General features: G+C 39.5%; 5 protein-coding genes across 5 annotated transcripts; 3 read left to right on the top strand and 2 right to left on the bottom strand.

Annotated features, from left to right (window-relative positions):
• The first annotated feature begins 322 nt into the window (after nucleotides 1–322).
• LOC130503031 (protein ULTRAPETALA 1-like) lies at nucleotides 323–1253 on the top strand. The gene is made up of 3 exons (XM_056997709.1): nucleotides 323–386; nucleotides 440–779; nucleotides 874–1253. The coding sequence occupies exons 1-3, from the start codon at nucleotides 323–325 to the stop codon at nucleotides 1046–1048; spliced, it is 579 nt and encodes a 192-aa protein (XP_056853689.1). The 3' UTR covers nucleotides 1049–1253.
• A 1115-nt stretch (nucleotides 1254–2368) lies between these two features.
• LOC108848748 (uncharacterized) lies at nucleotides 2369–3754 on the top strand. Its single transcript, XM_018622183.2, has 2 exons — nucleotides 2369–2755; nucleotides 2904–3754. The coding sequence occupies exons 1-2, from the start codon at nucleotides 2386–2388 to the stop codon at nucleotides 3608–3610; spliced, it is 1077 nt and encodes a 358-aa protein (XP_018477685.2). The 5' UTR covers nucleotides 2369–2385; the 3' UTR covers nucleotides 3611–3754.
• An 875-nt stretch (nucleotides 3755–4629) lies between these two features.
• Nucleotides 4630–7632, top strand: LOC108848585 (external alternative NAD(P)H-ubiquinone oxidoreductase B1, mitochondrial). The gene is made up of 7 exons (XM_018621980.2): nucleotides 4630–4823; nucleotides 5057–5312; nucleotides 5376–5833; nucleotides 6307–6895; nucleotides 6964–7085; nucleotides 7173–7292; nucleotides 7384–7632. Exons 1-7 carry the CDS (start codon nucleotides 4744–4746, stop codon nucleotides 7469–7471), a joined length of 1713 nt encoding a protein of 570 aa, XP_018477482.1. The 5' UTR covers nucleotides 4630–4743; the 3' UTR covers nucleotides 7472–7632.
• A 349-nt stretch (nucleotides 7633–7981) lies between these two features.
• On the bottom strand, nucleotides 7982–8618 carry LOC108851708 (uncharacterized). Its single transcript, XM_018625168.2, has one exon. The coding sequence runs from the start codon at nucleotides 8469–8471 to the stop codon at nucleotides 8208–8210; it is 264 nt and encodes an 87-aa protein (XP_018480670.2). The 5' UTR covers nucleotides 8472–8618; the 3' UTR covers nucleotides 7982–8207.
• A 2922-nt stretch (nucleotides 8619–11540) lies between these two features.
• Nucleotides 11541–13338, bottom strand: LOC130503029 (expansin-B3-like). The gene is made up of 4 exons (XM_056997706.1): nucleotides 13084–13338; nucleotides 12699–12999; nucleotides 12327–12456; nucleotides 11541–12083 (listed from the first exon to the last, which is right to left on the bottom strand). Exons 1-4 carry the CDS (start codon nucleotides 13244–13246, stop codon nucleotides 11880–11882), a joined length of 798 nt encoding a protein of 265 aa, XP_056853686.1. The 5' UTR covers nucleotides 13247–13338; the 3' UTR covers nucleotides 11541–11879.
• Between the last annotated feature and the right edge of the window lie 4598 nt (nucleotides 13339–17936).

The following is a 17936-nucleotide window of genomic DNA, read 5'->3' as shown; positions in this document are numbered from 1 at the left end:
ACTAGGGTCCTTTGCTTTACTGCTTATTCTCTGCCTCACTTAATATTACATTCGGCTAGTAACTAAACTAGTAAAGCTAAAGTCTTTAGCATGGTTACATCTTCTCAACATGATTCCATTCGGCTAGTAACTAGTAAAGTTAAAAAGTCTTTAGAATGACTACATCTTGTCAACGAGACTGCTCTTTTCTTTCTTACCTAAGAAACAGGCTAGTAGGTACCATATTTGTGGATACTGTTGAATCACCTTTGCGATCAAAGACACTTGGTGTTTTGCTTCATTGTAATGTCTCGATGTTTGCATATTTGATGATGATGGATTGATGGGTCTCTTTGTTAGTGGACAAAGTGGCAGCTTGTATCTTGCTAAGACTATCTCAAGCGTTGGTATAATAATAGATACACATCTCTTTGGAAAAAAAATGATCTGACTTGAACAGTTTTGACTGTAGACAAGTTAACACCAGCTGCGTTCGAGAAGCATTCTGGCAGAGAAACGGCTAAAAAGTGGAAGAACAATGTGTGGGTTATCGTTGGAGGCGAGAAGATTCCACTGTCAAAGACAGTACTGCTCAAATACTACAATGAAGCATTAAAGAAGTGCAATAGATCAAACAGAAGATCACAAGGTACCAAAGTGTTCCATAGAGATGAGTTTGTTGGGTGCATCGAATGTGGTAAGGAGAGGAGGTTCAGGTTGAGGAGCAGAGACGAATGCCGCTTGCACCACAACGCAATGGCTGATCCAAACTGGAAATGCTCAGACTTTCCATACGACAAGTAGGGTTTTTTTATCTTTTTGGTTCTTGTGTTAAGTTGAGGAAGATTATGGAAATAGTATGGTAATATATATTAGAATTGATGGTGGTGGCAGGATAACATGTGAGGCAGAGGAAGAGAGAGGAAGCAGGAAAGTGTATAGAGGATGCACACGTTCACCAACTTGCAAAGGCTGCACTTCTTGCGTCTGTTTTGGCTGCGAGTTATGCCGTTTCTCTGATTGTACTTGCCAGACGTGTGTGGACTTTACCAGCAATGTCAAAGCTTGAAGAAGTGTCCACTAAAGAATAATGTCTTGCATTTAAAACCATGTATTCTTAATTTCCAGACTTTTATATCTTCTATTTATCTGATGGCTCGTTGAATGGATTGAGCAATTAACAAAGTAAAAAAAAAATGGTGGATTTCCTAGAAGAACATGCGCCCGAGCATGCTTCGGTTAGTGCATGTCTTTCATTTTGTATTGGTCTAGTGGCGGAGGAAAAATAAACTTTTTATTTTAAGTATTTCTTTATTTTGTTAGCTGTTGACAGCTTTGAGAAATGAAGATGTCTATGGCCAACCTACCACGGTCTTGTAATATAGGAGATGGGACAAGGGGAAAGAGATTGTATTTCTTCTTATTAACCTATAAAGGCCCTGAGCTCGTTTAGAAACGGTATCACGAAGACGATGCATACTTTTATCATCAATCAACTAACCAAAAGGTTTTGTTTTTAGTTTTAACACAAAAAGACACAAGTGGTCACGAGACAATAGGTCACGAGACAAGAGGTTATCATGATGATACGAGCAGTGGCGGATGTAGAGGGGTGGGAAGGGGGGCAGCTGCCCCACATGAATTTTCAAAAATTGTGTGAATAAGTGTTAAAAATTTTTTTAATGCCCCCTCTGATTTTATGTCCGAACTTTGTATTGTCCCGGGTGAATCTCTCCGCTGGCTCCGCCACTGGATACGAGCCAAAAAACTTCCTTTTAACCTTATCTCTCTTGAGATTAAGTTAAGTCTTGGAAGCTTGTCTAGTATTTAATCATATGAAACATTTATATAGAGATACAATTTTATAGAAAATGAAAAAGAAAACTACCATAGTCAAGTATCACATGAGAATAGAGTCTTCATCGTGTAGTCCTCTTTACAAACCTCTTTCAATAGAGTCCTCCTTGTGTGTGAGGGGCCTTTAGATACAAGATTATATAATCAAGGAGCGAGTGAACAAACTAGGATGATGCAATAACAATATCTAAACAAATGTACATACGAATGTGTCCACAATCATATGAATCACTCTACTCCATTACATAACATGCTCGTTCCTATCTCTGTCCAGTATATGAACACGTAAGAAAACATACAAATGACATGCATGTAAATTTCAGGGTTTATGGGAATTGGGATCTCCAGATGACATGCACCATTAATAATATAACTACTGGGATAACAAAACATCCATCTTCCTAGTGTTGTAAATCTTTTAATATGAAAACTAAACAATCCATCATGTATTGGGCCGTAAAGCTAAAGCCCACTATGGTCTAACGGCCCACTGTTGTTAACTCTGGCAAAGGCTATTCGTTTGTTCTTTGGAAAAGCTTCAGCACTACGATGCCGATGACGTCCTACGCTCTCTCTTCATCTCTTCCTCCCTCTTCCTTCTGCCGCTATTCTCGCATCCCTTCTATCAATTCCGCCTCTCTGCCCCGAATTTCTCATCTCAATGTCAATTACAAGCTTACACTTGCTCCACCGCAGCTTCTGAACGCCGGCGCGAGCCTCCGCGGCTTCTCTGTTCCGGGCAAGTTTCCGAGTGTAAGACTTAGGGTTTCCACGAGATGCAACAAAGAAGATGTACAGAAGGGCGAAACAGAGGATGCGGCGGAGCGATTCGCGAGGCGAGAGAGCACTATGCCTGATAGATTTAGACACCTGACCAAAGAAGCACCCGACACTCCCGTAAGATGGCCCTGGTTTATCGGTACGTCACCGTTTTGACTTCCCTTGGACTCAGTAATTTTTAATCTTACTTACTGATTGTAATCTGAACTAGTAATGTAGTGATTTGAAGTTAGTTCAGTTATGTATTAGGACAGATGAAGTTAACGTTTTGATGTTTCTGTCTGCAGCGTTAGCGTTTCTTGTTTACGCGTGGAGAGCAGTTTTGTTTGAGCTAACGAACTGGAGAAACGCTGCTTTCGCCATCGTTAGGTTTCTCGGAGACCTTTCGAAGTTCGCGTTGGCGCTCGTCTTCCACTTTATAGGAGACCCCATCACTTCCCTCATCGCTCTCGTGGAGACTGCAATCTACAGCGTCCGGGCGTTCTACTCGGGGATCGTGGCTTACACGCCTGTGAGGGAGTTAACCACGGTGATCCTTCTCGCGTCATCTGTTCTCGCGGTAGGAGAAGCAGTTGCGCCGAACGCGATCAGCAAGCAGCCTTACGTGGTGACTCTTGCTGGTGTTTTGGGGTATGCGGCTGTACAGGGGTACATCTCGGAGCCGTTCTTCTGGACTGTTTTGGTGGGTATGTATGGGTATTCGAGGTTGGTGAAGAAGAGAGATGATGTGACTTCGGCATTACCTTCTGCGGCTGTTCTGGCGGGAGTAGGGGAGCCGTGGGTGAGAGTGGTGGCTATCACAGGGTATTTGGTTTTAGCTATGTATCACAATTCAACTAAGAAAACGTCTTCTGAAGAAGAAGAAGAAGAAGAAGAGGGACAGAGCTTGAGGAAGGCACCACCGATGCCGTTGTTGGCTGCGGCTTTGGCCATTGGCGTAAGGCTTGCTGCAAAATGGGCTGGTTACAGGCACTTGACTTGGATGATTGTTTAAATTCTCTGTTAGCAACGAAAATTAAAAGACCAGACTAAACTAGTTTGTGTTGTGCTTTGTAACCTCTACCCACTGGTTAGTTATGTTTCTTTTTTATGGCTCATTAAGTATTAAACTAAGCTCATCTTGAGCCATTTTGAATTATTACAGCTAATCTATCTGGGCATTGCAAAGGACCCTCCCTGTATAATGGAATCACTCATCTCAATATCTCTGGAATCTGCTTTTTAATGTTTTTTTTTCTAATTCAGGTTATAGTTTTGTGTAATGCCTCACTTACCTTTAGCTTGGTTTCGAGAATACTAAACGAAAATAAATGCTAGTCATAGAGGCATAGATTGAATTAGTGGCGGTGTTTGAACGTGGAGGCACACTTTTGTTTATCATATAAAGTTTAACCTCTAAAACTATCAGCTAAACTCCACTTGTTTCTCTTATCTACTGCTTTGAAGTTTTTTTTTTTTGGGTCCAGATATCTTGGAGATTTGTGAATCATTAACATAATCATCTGGAACATGTGAAAATCATAAATATAGGCTTTGTTTTATCTCTAAAGAACATGATGCATTTATTTGTAAAGAAGGTTTTTTGAAGTGAATAAATTTAGAATTCTTTCAAAACAAAAAAAAATATCATAAATATAATAATGGCCTCCTCTTCTAAAGCTGGTTGAAAAAGATGCCTTATCGATTGCTAGATTAACAAAAGAGGGGGACCCGCTTAAAACTAGCAACCCTTGTGAGGAGCTTTAGATGTGTGTGGACTGGACTGCTGGTTCATAAACATAGCCTTGTACCAAAGCTTGTACTTACCACACAAGAACTCGAACTTAAACTCTTAATTTCTGTTTAACCACTCTCTGAACTTGTCAATATATTATTTGTCTATAATTTACAAATGTTGCCTATGTTCTTGTCCAGTTTATACGGAACATTCCACATGGCACATCCTCAGCTTTCGGAATAGTTAATCACCGGTTAAATCCTAATTGACTTGTTTAACTTTCTGATACACGAGAAAAGTCTTTCTAAAAAGGCTAACTAACACCTGGTCAGAGAAGAGTCTCCTGGATCTATTTGTACTTTATCCTCCAATAATCAAAACTCTCTGTCTCTTCAAGCTTTAACACCAAAATGACAATACTTTCCTCTCTCGGAAGAGCCTCTCGATCTGCTCCACTTGCATCTAAGCTCCTCCTACTCGGCACTCTCAGGTTTCAATTTTTTTCACTGGTTTCCCAAAAGTCTGGACCTTTTTATGCTTTTATGGTTTCGTTTCTGCTTTATGGTTTCGTTTTCTCAAAAAGTCAAGCCTTTAGTGTTTGACTTAGGTAAAGTTCTTGTTCTGTAAAATCTAATACCTTTTTATTGACTTGGTCGCAACTAGACCTGTGTTTCACAATCTTCTTGTGTCCTAAACGCCACATTTTCTTTACACATTTTGCAGCGGTGGGAGTTTAGTGGCCTACTCAGATTCCAACAAAAAGGAGGAAGAGCAAAAGCAGAAGAAGAAGAAAGTAGTTGTACTTGGCACTGGATGGGCTGGTATAAGCTTCCTCAAAGATCTCGACATCTCTTCCTACGACGTTCAGGTTGTTTCTCCTCAGAACTACTTCGCCTTCACTCCACTCTTGCCTAGCGTCACTTGTGGCACCGTCGAAGCTAGAAGCATCGTTGAGTCTGTCCGCAACATTACCAAGAAGGTATCTTCTTTCAAACAGTGTTTGTAACTTTGCTGAGTTTACAGATTTTCTAAAAATTTGCAGAAAAATGGAGAGATTGAATTATGGGAAGCAGATTGTGTCAAGATCGATCCTGCCAACAACAAGGTTCGCTGCCAACCAGTTTTCAAGGACGATCCCGAAGCAAGCCAAGAGTTCTCACTTGACTACGACTACTTGGTCATAGCGGTGGGAGCACAGGTCAACACGTTCGGAACTCCAGGAGTTCTTGAGAACTGCCATTTCCTCAAGGAAGTAGAGGACGCGCAGAGGATTCGCAGGGGAGTCATCGATTGCTTTGAAAAGGCTATTCTTCCTGGTCTCACCGAGGAGCAGAGAAGGACTAAGCTTCACTTTGTTATAGTGGGTGGTGGACCTACTGGTGTGGAGTTTGCAGCTGAGTTGCATGACTTTATTGAAGAGGATATCACCAAGATATACCCTTCGGTCAAGGAGCTTGTGAAAATAACACTCATTCAATCTGGAGATCATATCTTGAACTCGTAAGTGAAAAAAACTCTAATGGTAGCTTGTAGCCGTGAGCATTCGGTTCTGGGTTATGTTCTTTTGGTTCTTTTGTTCTAGAAGTTTAGGATCCGTTTGGATGTTTAGAAAATTGAGTTCTTTTTCTGTTCAGTTATTTCGGTTTTTGGTTCGGTTCGGGTAACAAAGTTGCAAAACTGTTCAGTTATTTTGGTTTTTGATTCGATTCGGGTAGCAAAGTTGCAAAACTGGCTAATATCCGAGGTAATTTTGGATCCATTTATTTGGTTCTGGTACGGTTCTGGCTTTTCGGTTAATTCAGGTTGCAAAAATTCAGTGTTTTCGGATTACATATCAGCTTTTTTGGATTTTCGGATAAAAACTTGGATTATTCTAATATTTTGGTTTGGTTCTTCGGTTCCCGATAAATATGCTCAAGCCTAGTAGCTTGTCTTGTTTGTTGGGAGTTTGACAAAGGTGATTGTTGTTGCAGGTTTGATGAACGTATCAGTTCATTTGCTGAACAGAAGTTCTTGAGAGATGGTATTGATGTTCTGATGGGAATGCGTGTGATGTCTGTGTCTGATAAAGACATCTCCGTGAAGATCAAATCAAGCGGAGAAGTCGTAAGCCTACCTCACGGGTTGATATTGTGGTCCACTGGAGTTGGGACTCGTCCAGTGATCAGCGACCTCATGGAGCAAGTTGGACAAGGAGGGAGACGAGCATTGGCAACCAACGAGTGGTTACAGGTGAAAGGATGTGAGAATGTTTATGCAGTTGGTGACTGTGCTTCCATAGCTCAACGCAAAATCATGGGGGATATTGAAAATATATTCAAAGCTGCAGATGTGGACAACTCAGGGACATTGACAGAAGAAGAGTTACAAGAGGTGGTTGATGATATCGTTGTGAGGTACCCACAGGTTGAGCTCTACTTGAAAAGCAAGCATGTGAGGAGTATCAAAGACCTTCTGACTTGTTCAGAAGGTAATCCAAAGAAGGAAGTAGACATCAAGGCGTTTGAATCGGCTCTCTCTGGGGTTGACTCGCAGATGAAGAGTCTTCCTGCAACTGCTCAGGTAACACTTAGTGGCTTGACCAAAGGGTTTGTTGTAGAACATAAGATCAAATGTTTGTTACTGTATAGGTTGCGGCTCAGCAAGGTTCGTATCTTGCAAAATGTTTTAACAAGATGGAGCATTGTAAAGAGCATCCTGAAGGTCCTAAGCGCTTCAGAACTGGAGGGCATCACCAGTTTCGTCCCTTCCAGTATATTGCCAAACTTCTTGCATCCTCAATAGCTAAGATACAGAGATGAAACTGAAACTGAAACCTTTTTTTTGTGGTTGATGATAGGTACAAGCACTTTGGACAGTTTGCTCCGTTGGGAGGGGACCAAGCAGCTGCTGAACTACCAGGAGACTGGGTTTCAGCTGGGAGAAGCACCCAGTGGCTATGGTATTCTGTTTACGCCAGGTAAATATAAATAATAATGATGATAAGCTCTATTTACTAATAGAAATCTGAGGGTGGATGCCAACACAAATGATGAATGTGGTGAATGCAGCAAGCAAGTTAGCTGGAGAACGAGGGCTCTGGTGGTGTCTGACTGGACTAGGAGGTACATCTTTGGGAGGGATTCAAGCCGTATCTGAGCCAAGTCTTTGCAATGTGTGTTGTGAGATTGTTTGACCAAGATTCAATGTCTCTCTCTCTCTCTCTCTCTCTTTGTTGTGTTGTTTTTGGTGTAACTCCTGCAATGCTGTTGACTGGACTCCTGTGATTAGTGAAGAAGCAAAAACCTTTTATTGATAAACATGGGCCATGGGTAAATTATTCGGGCCTCGGGCGCCTCTCGTAATTTGGGCCTACTAATAATCTCGGTTTAATCAAAGATGAAAATGCATATTTTATTTTTCTCAAATAAAAAATGCATATATTATTGAGTTTTTTAGTGGCGACCTGATACAATTATGACAAGCATTAAAAAATAATAGCATTGTGGAGTTACTGACTTGTCTGGTCCCATTGGATAATGACGGTTTTGGAATCTTTTATTATTTTAATTTTGAATAAATTCTCTGTAGGTAATGTTGAATAATTAGTGGCAATCACAATCAAAATTTGATAAAATTTTTTGACGAGAACTTGGAATGGTTAGATACTTGAAACTAGAAACATAGTTCTCATAAACGAACGTTTTGCTTTTGATCTTCTTGAACATATGTCTAATATTCACATAGATGACTATAATACAAATATACAATGAACTATTATACAGTTTATCATCAGCAAATGCAACTCGCTTTTTCTGACTCAAGCGGATCCATGTGCAAGTCACCATGCATCATCATCATCATCATATGTGGTGATGAATGGATGGAACTAGAATTAGCCTTGGCTCCAGCAGCTGAGGTACATAACCTGACGTAGCGATTCATCAGGACTGGAGGAAGAAGAGGTACGTCGTCTTTCCTCCGAAGGAGCATCCTCTACGGGGACATCTGCGGCGGAGAGAGGGCGGAGATCGGAGGAAAGTCGGCGTTGAAGGCGGTGGGCGGAGCTGAGACCGGTTTTTAGCTTGACGCTGTGATCGGGGTTTCCTTGAACAGCCACGAAAGATGCTGCCATCCAGACCTTGTTTAGATAATTCATGATCTGATAAACTTCTTTCTTTAGATCTTTGAAGATTAAAGTTGTAAAGGATTTTGAGAAGCTCTTGAGTAAACTGAAGAGAGATTATAAGGTTTTGTCGGAAGATGAAGGAGAGGTTAGGGTGTGTACTTATAGCAAAAGGATCATAGGCTTTGAGGGTTAAATGGTAAACTCGAAAAGATTTAATAAGCAAATACCGTGCAATGGATCATGTATCAGTGGGATCCAGGTTTTGGAAAGCGATACAAGATGTTGAGATTCTCTTTTTTTCCCATTAACTTATTATTATATATATTACAAATTATTATAATTAATATATTAATGATTTATAATTGATAATTATACATATTTTATGAAAATTTTATATTTGACGGTTCTATTTCTACCAATAGTATTATAAAAGTTATGTTTGACTGGCTATTCTTTTATGTGGAATTTTCTTACATGATTCATTTGAAGTTTTGAACTTTAAATTTTCGACTATAAAATACTAATAGATTTAATTAATCATTAGATTAAGGGCTTGTACCATGTTGAGAGAAAATGGGAAGTGGATGGGTAAGGAGGTATAAGAGAAAACAAGTGGCGAACTTAGAGGGTACTATATATCCTCAAGATGAGTCACTCCTTACGTTGAGCCCCACCTTTGTTGTATCTTGGCGATAAGTGACTCTGTTTTTGTTTTAAGTTGATTTCAAAATTTGTCTATTGTATGTTTTGTTTATTTTTATACTATGGGAAACGATAAGAGGCTCAAAACAAAACTAAATGATATTTGGATACATTATTGGAAGCTGCCTAGAGTCTAGAGTCGACGTCCCCGAAGGGTTTGATTGCGTGGAAGCCGGTTATTGGGTCGTCACGTGCTTCCATCACGTGGTATTACCGCCCATCCAATGCTTCTTGTCTTGTCCCTTTGTTTTAGTGAGTTTTTGATTGCTATTTAATCTTTCGTTTGTGCATTACTAAATCTCATATGGTTAATAGGAGTTGGCTTTGTGAGGATACAGATTCATTCTCTCATATTATGGGTAGATAAGCCATGTCTGCTTCTACTTCTACTACTTTATCGCCTTTGACTACAAGTCTATATTCTATAACCAGTTGTACTTTCTTTTCTCTGGGTCTGTATTCTGGATTGTAGACTCAAGAATATAGCTCCATGAGCAAAAACTCAAACCCTGCAATGTACATAACAACAACAGTAGTCGTAAAATCTTGTGTTATTAGCATATATTTCAAACTTGAACAAGGTAAATACTATAGTCACCAAGAGTATGACTTTTATTAGCATGTTACAGACATCGACTGTATGTCTTATCTTGATATTTTTGGCTCTAATTGGTAAAGTCAAAACGCCGTACACCTTCAGGAGAGGGGCGAATATTAAGAAGAAAAGAAGATGCGTAATAATATCAGATGATAGCTGAAACGGAAGAAAAAGAAAGAAAGAACATAGAAACCAACAACTAGGCTAATGAAAACTTGTGTGGGTTAGGGCTGTCATGATAAAGAACATAAACATATAGATTGATATGGGAATTTTATAAAATTTAAAAGACCAAGCTCTAGAATGCATGCAAGAACTTTGGCAACTTTTCATCTCTTTCCTTATCGATGATTGCAAGCATTTACTCCACTGCATGATCAGAGGCCAATATTATATACTGTGTAATTTACTTCTAGATCGACGACATAATTGCTGAGCCACTAAACTTTTTTTCTTCTAGAGATGTATATATCAATATTGAGAATGAAACTTTGATACAACTGACTTGTATCTACTATCTAGTCTGCTTGCAAGCAAATCGAGCCTAAGAACCCGCAAAAAAAAAGATAAAAGATATATTTTTAGGTTCCTAGCTAGCTTAGTTCTACGCTATTATTCACAAACTTGGAACAGCTTAAAGCTAAAGAGAGTACACAGCTATAACAGCAAATCTGAGCCACTGATGCATGAAAAAATAATTATGAATTCAAATTTACCAATCAAACAGAAATTTAAGTCTTGGTCATTATTTCAGAAAGACATAACAAACTTCACAAAGATTAGTAAACAGAAAGTCATGATCGCGAAAGTATTCTTGCGAATGTAAAACAGAAACAAACTTCAAAGTTATTCTTGCGAATGTATTTGCAATAAGTTCGATAGAAAAAGAAGAAGACATGAAGCCACCAAATATTACTCCAGTGTCCCATAGTAGGAGAATGTGACAAGTGTTAGAAAGAAAAAGAAGAAGCCATGAAGCCATTAAATACTACTTCTAGCAGCATCACCAATTTGGAGAAGCCTAACAGTGACTCCTACACACTCGCAAACTCTTCACATACACAAACGCACAAATTAACAATAAGAGGATCGGGCCCATCAGAGCTTATATTTTTTACAACTGTAAATGCGATCTTAGGCTGAGCCCATATATACTGCCTTGGCAAAAGCAAGTAATCACAATACACACTAATGCTCCAACAAGAACCTGCCAAGGAGTGTGACCAAGCAGCTGGAGACCACTTATTTGTAAGCGCCATCATTTCCAAGTCTGACGTCTCAACCACCTACATCGAGGTCTTTCCCAATCTCAATCATTTTCAAGGTCTAAATCACTTTGTGAGCTTCCGCAAGAGGCAGACGTTTTGTCAACACGTTGTGAGCTTCCTCTTCGGGTGATACCTAGTGAGCCTCCCAAGTCCTGTCAACACTTTGTCTGCTTCCACTTTGGGTTAAATGATATACTAGCCTATGAGCCGGTTATATTCCAGTTGCTATTGAAATTATAAAGAGCCTATTTTTGATGGCTTCGTGAGTTATTTGGTTACATATCTTAAGTTTTTCTATATTTTATCTTAACGATCATCTACATGTATTTTGAAATGGAACACTGGTAGTTTTGAGCTAATTTAAAAGCAGGTGACGACAATCTCAAAGACGAAGTTCCTGGAACAAACCAAATATATAGAATATTTGTATATACTCTTCTTGGGTTTGGATGATAAGAAGAGACATACTCTGTTTCCGTGGTGTTTCAATTTTCATATGAAACATTGTGTAGTGTCCCACAATAGAAAGAGTAAGTGACAAACATTCATACGATATATATTATGTAGTGTCCCATAATAGAAGTAGGAAATGACAACAATTAGATAGAAAAAGAAGACATATGAAACCACCAAATACTACTCCAAGCTCTATCTCCCCTTTGGAGATGGCTACAATGGCTCCTACACACTCACCCACACACACACACAAATCCACAACACAAAGGAAGAAGAGGAGAGAACGCAAGAGCCGTTGGATTCAGATGGACTTACTTACAATTGCCATCCTACGGCCAGCAGTCACTCTCTATTTCTCTCTTCAAAAAAAAAAGATAAAGTTCATATAAATAGTAGTAAGAATATATTAGTCTTTCAGAGGACGGGGGAGAAGTTGAGGCGAGAAGTGTAAGTCGCTTTAGGAACCCAGTTTCTAGGAACGACGTCAGTGGCGGACAGTGTTCTACCGGCGGACAAAGTGGTGATCTTGACGGAGAATGGTCCTCTGAGTGGCCCTCCAATGATGCACCAGTTGGCTCCCCATACGTGCTTCATCTCTAACCATTCCCTCGCTCCTGCCTGCACCATTAAACAAATAAACCCATCTTTTTTACACTTTTGTCTATTTTATTATTAGTTGTGTGTGTGCCTTTTTAGTTGGTCAATAAAGAACCATGATTGTGCTCACTCCACTAAGTATTTTCTTCCTTTTTTCATTTAGTATTATACAAAGTAAAAGTGGAAGTGAGTCAAGTCAGTTGGTGGAAGTGACATTGTGGTAAGGAAAAGAGAAAGTAAAGTTTAGAGAGGTAAAAAGAGTACTTGGCGAATATGCATGGAGCCAATGTCGCCTTCTCCTTCTTCAAACTCGACCAGTAGAGACAACCAGAAATCAGTTGATCCTTCGTTCACATGGAACGCTATGTTCTGCCGTCTATATTTGCATGCCGTCCTTTTTTTTTAATTAACAAAATAAAAAATGAGCAGTGGGAAAAGACTAGATGGTCAACGGTCAAAAACGTGAGGGACCATTATACAATTGCAATAAAATCTAATACTCGTACTTAACTCTGTTTAGCTTCTTACCATTAACTACCGAAAACGATATAATATAATTCCTATTTTATTTAATTCGATCGTGCACTGTCACGAGTTAATTACTTGGAAGAGAATACTAATAAAATAAATATGTACCGGCGGTAAATAACGGGGATGAGACCACGGTTGCGGAGGGGACCAGACTCTCCGGTGATAGCCAATCGACCAAAGGCAGCGCCACTGAGATCAAAGTGAGTGTTGGTTTTGGAGCAGCCGGGACACTCGTCAGTGACAATGACAGTGACGGCTCTCCGGGAACAGATACTCCTGTCCAAGCACCGAACCTTGTAACAAGCGCCACATCCTTCACCGTTTTTGAAGAGAATAGGATTCACGGCTCCAACTCTCGCATGGAGGGGCTTCACGTCCACCAACGTACCGTACCCACACGCTCCTCCTGCGCATTAAGACACACAATTCCGGTATGTAATTGACTAGCTAGAGTGTGAAGTCATGAGGTTTAGTTATGTGTTGTAATTACCATCGCTTCCGTCTCCGTTGGCGCTTCCGTACCAAGTGGCCACGGCGGGAAGCCAGTGAGCGTTAGACACGTGGCGATTGAGTATCACCGAGGCGGAGGAGCTAGTCAGGAGCTGCAGGACAATGCAGAGTGTGGCTAAGATGGTGACCGGAGGGAGCTGCATTTTCTCCGGAGATATCACCTCTATTGCCAAAAAAGGTTAGTTTGCCGACAGTGAGTGAGTGAGAGAGTGTCTGAGTTATGAGCAATTGATATGTCAGTGTTGTTATATAGAGGGAAAAAGGAACCAAACTGCTTTTCTGTAGTTTCTCTTTTTGTTTAGAGTTGTAGACGGTTTACTCCCTTTGCCGTCCCTGTTATTTACGGTAAGATGCCACTCTATATGGACCCTACCGACAGTTAAGGTGTCGATTTCGCACGATCCAGCGTGTCATTGTCAGGGGACCTACAAGGGTGTTTTGGTAAATTTATGAGATTCGACCGTTGAAATCTCCCGCAGATTCTGTGGAGGAGATGTGGAATCCGTTAAGACACTGACTTGCCCTTTGCCCCAATCTCCTCTTATCTTTCTGTTTATCTTCAAATAAATGTTTCATTACATATATTCAGATTTTAGTTTGCTGTATATACAAACATTTGTTCTAAAACAATTTTATATAACTACTAAATGTTAGGTTCAAAAAAAAAATAACTACTAAATGTTTATGACATTAGTGAAAGTGTATAGACTTCTAATCTAATACTCATTTCGTTTCAGCAAAAAAATATCACTTTTACGTTTTCACAAAGATTAAGAAAATGATTGAAATACATTTAAGTTCTTAATAATTATACATATTTAACCAATCATATTGAAATAAATAATTTTTTAAATAAAATTATTGCATTTGTAGTTAATATTAAATTGAAAATTGTATTGAAATTTTAAAGTAACAGTTTTTGTAACAAGAAAAATGTTAAATGACATTTTTTAGAAAGAGAGAGAGTATCTATTAGTAATAACTGAATTAGTTTATGTCATATATGATAGTTATGATTCTGTAAAAATTCAATGAGAGACTTAATCTCTGTATATAGTTTACATACATGAATGATTGAGTGTACTTGAATGAGAACTGAATTCATATATCTTATATAATTTACGCATAGAAAAACTTGGTGGCCATTCTCGTGTGCACAACGCTTAAATCATTGCATCGTTGTCTTGTTGATATACACTATGATAATCGAGGTAACGGTTTTTTCGCTAATTCGTATGCTATAACGAACAACTACCTTTAGCTTACTAATGACATATTAGGTTCATGTTTTGTTATTATTAGCGTTGGTAGGGCAATAGATAATAACTACGGGTTGGCCACTCATAGAGCTGGGAATTTGACTCATTATCCGCGGGCCCCGCCCCGTTTGACCCGCAGCGGGGCGGGTGCGGATCGAGTGATTTGAAAAAAATTGTTCGCGGGTGCGGGTGCGGGTCGAGTGATTTTAACGCAGGGCGGGTGCAGGTCGACAGAATTCAAACTGCGGGTACCCGTCAACCCGCAAAATTAAAAAAAAATATTAAAATATGATTTTTTTTTAACAAAAAATATGTTTTTTATAAAAATAATAATAAAAATTACGAATATTTAAAAATTAATTAAATTATATTATTTATATTAATTTTTTTAAAAAAATTATTAATAAAAAATTATTTTTATTATTTTTTATTTACCCGCGGGTCCCGCGGGTTACCCGCTAATTTATACGGGACGGGACGGGTCTTATTTTTTTTAATTGCGGGTCAAGCGGGTCGGATTTTTGAATCAAAAAAATGATTCAACCCGCAGCGGGGCGGGGCGGGTCGGGGCGGGTCAACCCGCAAACCCAGCACTAGCCACTCACTCACTCAGTCCCAAATCTTATTTAAAAAGTGGATCCACGATTTGTTTTATTTTGTTAAAAAAAGCACATGACCAATTTTCTACTTTGTATTATACGGCCCGACATGTATGTGAAGTTACTTTCTCAAAGCTATGAGAAAAATGTGCAAAAGAGATATTTCTAGCGTCAATTACGGTTCGTTTTGTTTAAATGTGATTACATAGAGATTAGAGAGAACATGGTGGGCATTTAAAGCGTTTAGTGCCAAAAATATTATAAATAGACGTGACTGATTTGTTTGGTGTATGTACTCAAATGATTCTTGCAAGATCTTCACTTAATTACATGCGTAAAAAATCATACATATTGCAGAACACTTATTAAGGTTGTCATTGTGTACTTTAACAATGTTCCTTATTCGTAGATTCAGTCTTTCAGATCAATGTTAGGTGGACGATAAAAGGATGTGTGGGAAGAGCCAAAGAGGGTATAGCGAATGGCGGTAAAGTCAAAATGTGTAATGAAATGATCATGATTCACGTGAAATAAATGAATAATTGATCAGGTGAGTTTTAAAGACATTGGAATCTTATACCGTTCATATTATAATCAGATCATTCTTCTTACGCCAACCAAACTCTCTCTACCCTTCTTCTCGTTTACACTTCCACAACTCGAGGTTTGACTTTTATACAAGTTCCCATAATCCCATTTATACAATAAATTGTGTACAGCGTAAGGGGAAATGAAAAAGAAAAAGAAAAATAATTTAAAGTTACCAAATAACGTAGAGAAGAAGTTAGTAATAAACCAAAACAAGGTTCATACTTGAAAATTTTCGAACTAGTTCAGTACCGACTACCGAGTGACGAATATGCTCTCTAAGCGTTTATTTTAGCTTGCAAAGAGGGAGAGTTCATGTTACATATCTTACAGAAAGAATCATGACGAAGACTATTTCAAACTATTTAAAGTACTTGGGGTCTTCTCTGGTTGGGCCTGAAACGTGTTTCAACTCATTTTGAAACCTAGTTCCAGCCCATTTCGCAAGGGATACTAAACGAAATGAGATTGTGTTACACACAAGATGTGTAGGTTGAATGTGAAAGATGCAGCAGCAATACTGAACATGAAGACAGGGAAACTTGCGTGTGGCAGCAGAAACCTCCTCGGTGCGTTCCACCTGTTTCACGTGTCTTGTGTCGTACACTGGTTTCTCTTCTGTGAGAGTGAAATACTTGGGAGCAAGATGGTGTGTGGAAAGGGGAAAAAGAGATGCACAAAGCAGAGTGGTGCGAACATGAATGGGTTGGTTAGCAATGTTAGCTGGCAAATATTTTCAGTGTTCTGTCCAGAATGTCAAGGCACTGGGATAAACATTGAAGGAGATGAGATTGAGAGACACGTTTCCGCTTTCTCAGGTATGTATGTATGTGATTCAATCAGTCAAAGTTCTTAACTAGTAGTATAAACCTAACATACGTGTATGATTGTATGTGAATGTGGTAGGCATGGAGGTTCGGGGTGAAAGTGAGTGAAGGTAGAAAAGCATGGATGAAAAATCCGGAGAAGTTAGAGAATTGCTCAACAGGATTTCATTTTCCACAGCAGGATAAAGAATCGGTTAAAGGTCAGGTAATGTTACTGTTATTACACAACATATCCATTTTGGTAATTACATTTGTAACGACCCGGTTTTGGGTAAAGCGATATGGTTTAATTTTAAATGATTATGTGTGAAAACCAAAGCCAATCTCATTAATTAAAACGTGGGTGTGTATAAGAGTTTGTGTAGCCCTAAGATATAAGTCAAGCCGTCAAGCACCTCGTGATTATTTGATCTCCTTCCCCCACTGCTCTGCTTCGTGTCTTCTCTCTATTCTTCTCAGAGGCACGATCTCGTAACCGTACGGAAAGCTTTGTCGCCATCATTAACAACACTCAATCTTGGGAGTTAACGAAGCAAGTGGCTGAAGATGTTATTGTTTGAGAAGGAGATGAGACACATCCATCAGTGTTGATCATCACCATAGTTACTACTCACCATTGGAGGAGACGCCATAGTTACGGAGCCGCCGCGCATCACCACCACCTGCGCCAATCCACACTACCACGAACCTAGAGTCACCGGAGAGCCATGTCCTTGTCACCGGAGTCATCGCTAGCCATCACACCGGAGGCTTGTTCTTCACCGATCACCAACGTGTCCACCGTAGCTGATGTCCGTGGAGTCATCGTTGTTCTTGTTGGTGTTGTTTAGCGGAGCTGAACGGGGACCTAGAGGAGAGACGAGCGACGGTACACCGCCGCCGTCACCGATCTACACGACCATCAGTGGTGACCCGCCGGTGGTGCATCCCATCTCACTGGAGTTCGATCTTGTCACCATCATCACTCGTGATTCAAAAGCCATGTAGCTAAGTATTCTTCCTTGTTATTTGAGATACAAGCAACCTTCATCACTTATTAAATAAAGCTTAATCGTATCATGCCATGCGCAGGATACAATCACGTCACTTTAGTATTACTTGTGTTTCAAGTAATTAATTCTAAAGTTGGACTGAGTTTTGTTGGACAAGGTCTTCGAGCATTTTTGTGATGCAATTGTCCATCTTGGCTAAGGTGAGGGCTATTCTCGTAATTTCTCGTACACGGCCTAGGACTTCGAATAAACATAGTTTAGTTCTAATATGTATCCGTCTTTGTAAATTGAGTCAGTTTGATGTTTGATTGGAGTCTGCTTGATAGTTTAGATTCTTTGCTTAAACCGGATATAGGAGTCTAGATGGTTCAACTTTGATTGTTTCATTTAGAACTGATATATTATAATATTATTAATATAATATTTATTTACTATGATTGTGTATGGGATTTTGCCGGGTACAGAGAGTTTTATCTGTAGGCCGGGTTTTGTGTTGGTTACGGTCAGCTTTAGTCGACCGGTTGATCGTAGCTGTTGGTCGATAAATCGTCTCCGGGCGTGTGTTGCC

The sequence above is a fragment of the Raphanus sativus genome, unplaced genomic scaffold (assembly GCF_000801105.2).
Source record: "Raphanus sativus cultivar WK10039 unplaced genomic scaffold, ASM80110v3 Scaffold0777, whole genome shotgun sequence".
Taxonomy (NCBI): Eukaryota; Viridiplantae; Streptophyta; class Magnoliopsida; order Brassicales; family Brassicaceae; genus Raphanus; species Raphanus sativus.
Note: the sequence above shows the minus strand (reverse complement) of the source record. Positions and strands in the feature narration are given on the sequence as shown.